Below are 5,374 nucleotides of genomic sequence, written 5' to 3' on the forward strand. Positions count from 1 at the left end.
ATATGCAAAATATGTAAAATGTGTTAACTAAGTTAAGGTTGTTATAATTATGCTACTTATATGCTTCACCAATTCTTGATGAACTGCTTGCATGGTAGTTGTTCTAGGCATTCATTGAGCTTGTTAAGCTCACCTATTCCCTTCTTAAACCATTACAGATTAGTTGTGTGCCGATGTGAGCAGTGTGGTTCTCAAGGAGTGATCCAAGCAAGTCTTTGTGTTACTTCGTAGGTGTTTATTATCTATTCATTTTTTTATTTGGGAATAAGGCAATGTGCAGGTAAACTACATGTTGGCTTTGCTATAACTTTTAAGTTGTTTACATGATTATTATGCCTTAGGACTTACATACTTTAAATTTGAGTTATTGGTTTCTTGCTCAGTCATTATTATGAAATTTTGGACTGTTATTTTGGACATTTTGGTGCACATTTGATGAAATGAATGATGCATGATGATTAGACACAATTTTGTATGAGTTATATGTTCGAAATTGTTGTATTTTTTATGTCTGGAGCAAAGGTATCGATATTTGGGTTTTAATATCGATACCTTCATGATTTTTTAAAGTGTAGAAAGTCAGTAGCATAATTTGGTATCGATACCTTATCACGAGTATCGATACTAAAATAATCGATACTTTTCGAAAAGTACTGATAATTTTCGAGACTTTGGCTTTTTGTGCGAGAAACATAATGCAAGTTTGGCATCAATTTTCCAAGTGGTATCGATGCCACTTGAGAGAAATATTGATACTACACCTTAAGTATCAATACCTATGTGACAGTTTTAGGATTTTTGCTTAATGGTCCCAATACATGATTAACTATTATTATAAGACTATTTGATGTATGAATAGCATGTAACAATGATAACTAAAGGGTTAGATTGACTTAAAAACTATACAAATGCTTAAATGGAAGACGTTTCATTTGAATGAGCTTTTACTTGTTGTATATAGCATGAAACGTTGGTGTGGCGTCCTGATATTCGGGCTTGGCAACTAGGCCAAGTACAAGGTGTTACAGGCGGTGCTTAATTTTTTTCTTGAAAATGCTTGAACAAGGGGAAATGGCTAGTTATGGAAAGTTGGGTAGAAAACAAAAGGAGAGGAGGCTAAGCTAGGGTTTTGTTTTAGGAAAATATTTGGTTGTTTATTTTTTTAAGTGGGCTTTCTAGGTGTAGGTTGATTTAGGATATTTTTTTTTGGTTTATTTAAAGAGCTGTTTGTTTTTATTAGGATCTATAAGTGATATTTTGGGCTTAGCCTTTTAAATGAATAAAATCCTAAATTTAATTGTAAAAAAAATTATGCAATGACTGATTAAGATAATTTGTGATGCTCACCCGGATCAAGTTAGATACATTAGCATAAAATAGAATCAATTAAAGGCTCAGGTAGGAATGCGCTTCAACATTTTAATTTTCCCAAAGACTTGGGTGTGACAACTCTTATAAGTGTCCCTAAACAATTAAAATCTCAATAAGTTAACTTTTGTAATTTTTACGATTTGGTCCTGGTATCTGGGTTAGTCACTTATTCAGTAAAATTACCTACTCAAAACTTCAATTCACTTATATAAAAACTCTGTAAATATTTAATAACAAAATTTATGGTTTCAATTTACGGGAACGAGGTCTCGATACCTCATTTTTCGACACTATAGCCTGTAGGGTTAATACACTTGTATCTTAATTAATTATCAATTAAATAAGAATTTATAAACCAAAATTTAATAAAATTCAAAAATAAACTCGTAAATATTAATTAATAATATTTATGAACTCAATCATCAAAATAAAGTTCCAAAACTATCGTTTTCTTACACCACTAAAATCCGGCGCTCTCAATTTTTATTTTCTTGAAATAAATTAAAAAAAGGAAAAATGAGAGAAATAAAACTAGAAAATAGTTAAGAAAAATTCTCAATTTTAAAAAATAGAATTATATAAAATTCTCAGAGATTAAAAATATTTATTTTATTTTTGAAAATACATAAAACAAAATTAACAATATATAATTTTCTAAAATATATGAAAATTTATATAAAATTTCTAAAAAGTAAAAAATATAATTTTCTTTCTAAAACACATAAATTTAAAAAGTGAGAAAATACAAAATTGTCAAAAAAAAACAGAAAACCTCAGTTTTCTTTTCTTTTTATAAAATCAGAAAAAATGAAAAGCTTTAAAATATGAATAACCAAAATCAGGAAAAGAAATTGATTTTTTATTTTCGCTCTTTTTGAATTTTATGTTTTTAAATGTTTTTAATTTCTGGAAATTTTATATAACTTTGCATATATTTTTTATTTGTTAATTTTTTAGATTATTCTAAATTTTTGACAATTTTTGTGTTTTATGTATTTTAAAAATAAAAATGAATATATTTAATTTATGGAAATTTTATATAATTCTATATTTCTTTTCTAATTTTTTAAAATTAAGAATTTTTCTATTTTTTACCTTTTAAAATTTATTTTAGGAAAATAAAATATGAGTGAGCTGAACATGTAACTTCTTTTTTAAAGGTGTTAAAACAGTTGAGGTAAACTTATAATGGGTTGAAAACTTGTAAGTACCAAAGTGATAAAAATTTCTTTTAAATAGTAAAATAATAATTGGGTGTAACTTTGAAGCAAATAGTATATTCACAAGTTTATAAAGCAATACTATGAAAGTGAGATATTCTTAATTTAATTTATTTTAAAAATATTCATATAGCAAACTGCGTTTTATATTTAAATAACTATTATTTTATTTTTATCGAGACTATCCTTATTATTATTTTTTTGTTTTGGCCACCTAATGATTAATTTATTTGATAAAATGTTAATTTTCTATTATCAAATACCCTTAAAATACTTATAAAATTTATTAGTATGCAGTATTTATATAGTAAAATACACAAATATTTGGATCCCATATCAAAGTCACGTGTAGGGGCGGGCTGGACGGAACACATGCAGATTCTGCAATATTTTAAGCAATATTTTGGCGTCCTAGAATATTAACAGGACATTGATTCCAAAAGGAAATCAAAGCAGATCACCCACTGTGAGTGTGAGTGTGAGTGTGAGTGAGGGAATCAGGGAAGGTTTTCCAGAACAAAAATCAAAGCCCAATAACCAGAAAGGGAAAACAATGGCTTTGAATTTCAATCTCATAGCCTCGAAATCTCAGAAACTCCCTTGTTTTGCTCTTCCACCAAAGACCACCCTCAGATCTCCCAAGTTTTCCATGATCTCCACCATTCCTTCTTGCTCCAAGTTAGTATCCTTTCTTTCCTTTTTTGGCTGGCGTTTTATTCATTATTGTAATAACTTGATTGTTTTGTCGTTAACTCATGGATCTTGACTTTTTTCTTTTCTTTTTCTTTTCCTTTTAATTAAAGCTGATTTTTTATCTGGGTTTTTGTTATTTTGTCTCACTAACATGGCTTTCAAGACTTTCTTTTATGATGTCTTACGATATTAGCGTTCTTGATGTGTAATGGCCTCTAATCATTGTTATGATGAGGTTAGAGGTTTTAAAAATTATGATATTGTTGTCTTTGAATCCTTGGTGACATGTATGATGTTTAAGTATGAGAATTAAAATAATCCCAAAATTGGTTTTTTACTGAACGCAGAGAGGTTGGGAATCTGAAAAAGCCTTTCACGCCTCCAAGGGAGGTGCCTGCTCTGATCACCCACTCCATGCCGCCTTACAAGATTGAGATCTTTAAATCTTTGGAGAGCTGGGCTGAGGACAACATTCTGACTCACCTCAAACCAGTTGAGAAATGTTGGCAACCCGCCGACTTTCTTCTGGATCCTAATTCTGATGGATTTCATGAACAGGTGAAAGAGCTTAGGGAAAGGGCAAAGGAGATCCCAGATGATTACTTTGTAGTTTTGGTTGGTGATATGATCACTGAGGAAGCCCTTTCAACTTATCAAACAATGCTTAATACCTTGGATGGAACTCGTGATGAGACAGGTGCCAGCCTTACCCCTTGGGCCATTTGGACCAGGGCTTGGACTGCTGAAGAAAACAGGCATGGTGATCTGCTTAATAAGTATCTTTATTTGTCTGGGAGAGTGGACATGAGGCAAATTGAGAAGACAATCCAGTACTTGATTGGATCGGGAATGGTAAGAATAACATACTTGCCATGCAGTTTAGGAGATTGATTGAGTGATTGACATTTCATTACTATTTTCACACACAAAGAAAGGAAAACAGACAAGCATGCAGGAAAAGATGTCATATTTTCCATTTATACATGTTCCAATCTGTCATTGTTAAACTAAACTCTTTCTTCTGTATAACGATAGGATCCTCATACAGAGAATAGTCCTTATCGAGGATTTATATACACTTCGTTCCAAGAAAGGGCAACTTTTATCTCCCATGGGAATACAGGCAGGCTCGCCAAGGAGTACGGGGATATTAAATTGGCTCAAATTTGCGGTAGCATTGCCTCAGATGAGAAGCGCCACGAGACAGCCTATACCAAAATCGTTGAAAAGCTGTTTGAGATTGATCCTGATGAAACAGTTCGGGCATTTGCTGACATGATGAGGAAGAAAATCACCATGCCAGCTGAGTTCATCTATGATGGCCGAGATTACAACCTATTTGACCACTACTCAGCTGTCGCCCAAAGGATCGGGGTTTACACTGCCAAGGACTATGTTGATATAGTAGAGCACCTGGTGGATCGATGGAAGGTAAAGGAGCTAACTGGCCTTTCAGCCGAGGGGCGTAAAGCTCAGGACTATGTGTGTGCACTTTCTTCGAGAATTAGAAGGCTGGAGGAGAGAGCACAAGAAAAGGCCAAGGAAGCACCCCGTATTCCATTCAGTTGGATCTTTGATAGAGAAGTGAAGCTCTAAAGGTCTTGAAATGCACTCGAGGAAACCAACTTGAAGAAGCTGAATTCAACTTGTCTTTGTATTCTGATGAAATGGTGCTGGTGTGTGTGTAAGAGGAATAGTGCCTGGCTTTAGTAGTTTTAGATGTTTTGTTGTATTAGATGTAGCGTCTGTCTGTCATATCATGTACGAGTAGCATGTGCTGTGTCGTGTAGGTGTTCTTGGAGAAGCAAACATTGTTGGTATCATTGATGATAAAGATGACATAATACTGCAGCAGCAGCAGCAGCAGCAGTTTGTTTGCAATAAGAAATTGCATCTTAAATTAGGCTTAGTTTTGAATGGCAAAATTTGGTTTACGCCATTATTTATTTAACTTTTTTTATAACCATATCTTTCTTCATGATATTAATCTGTTCAGGTTTGCTCTTTAAATTAGGCTTAGCGAATGGCAAATTTTAAATAGTTACGCTTTGCATTTATTTTATTTGATTTATGTATAATCATAGGTATTT

The 5,374-nt window shown here is 32.3% G+C and overlaps 1 protein-coding gene across 1 annotated transcript; it reads left to right on the forward strand.

The window, feature by feature from the left end:
* The first annotated feature begins 2,918 nt into the window (after positions 1–2,918).
* On the forward strand, positions 2,919–5,172 carry LOC108453685 (stearoyl-[acyl-carrier-protein] 9-desaturase, chloroplastic-like). The gene is made up of 3 exons (XM_017751946.2): positions 2,919–3,269; positions 3,632–4,136; positions 4,320–5,172. The coding sequence occupies exons 1-3, from the start codon at positions 3,145–3,147 to the stop codon at positions 4,878–4,880; spliced, it is 1,191 nt and encodes a 396-aa protein (XP_017607435.1). The 5' UTR covers positions 2,919–3,144; the 3' UTR covers positions 4,881–5,172.
* The last annotated feature ends 202 nt before the right edge of the window (positions 5,173–5,374 follow it).

Source organism: Gossypium arboreum, chromosome 5 (assembly GCF_025698485.1).
Source record: "Gossypium arboreum isolate Shixiya-1 chromosome 5, ASM2569848v2, whole genome shotgun sequence".
NCBI classification, from domain to species: Eukaryota; Viridiplantae; Streptophyta; class Magnoliopsida; order Malvales; family Malvaceae; genus Gossypium; species Gossypium arboreum.

Coding starts and splice junctions, on each gene's coding strand:
- LOC108453685 (XM_017751946.2), top strand. CDS start 3,145: ATGGCTTTGAATTTCAATCTCATAGCCTCGAAATCTCAGAAACTCCCT. Junction 3,270..3,631: donor ACCATTCCTTCTTGCTCCAA/GTTAGTATCCTT, acceptor TACTGAACGCAG/AGAGGTTGGGAATCTGAAAA. Junction 4,137..4,319: donor ACTTGATTGGATCGGGAATG/GTAAGAATAACA, acceptor GTATAACGATAG/GATCCTCATACAGAGAATAG.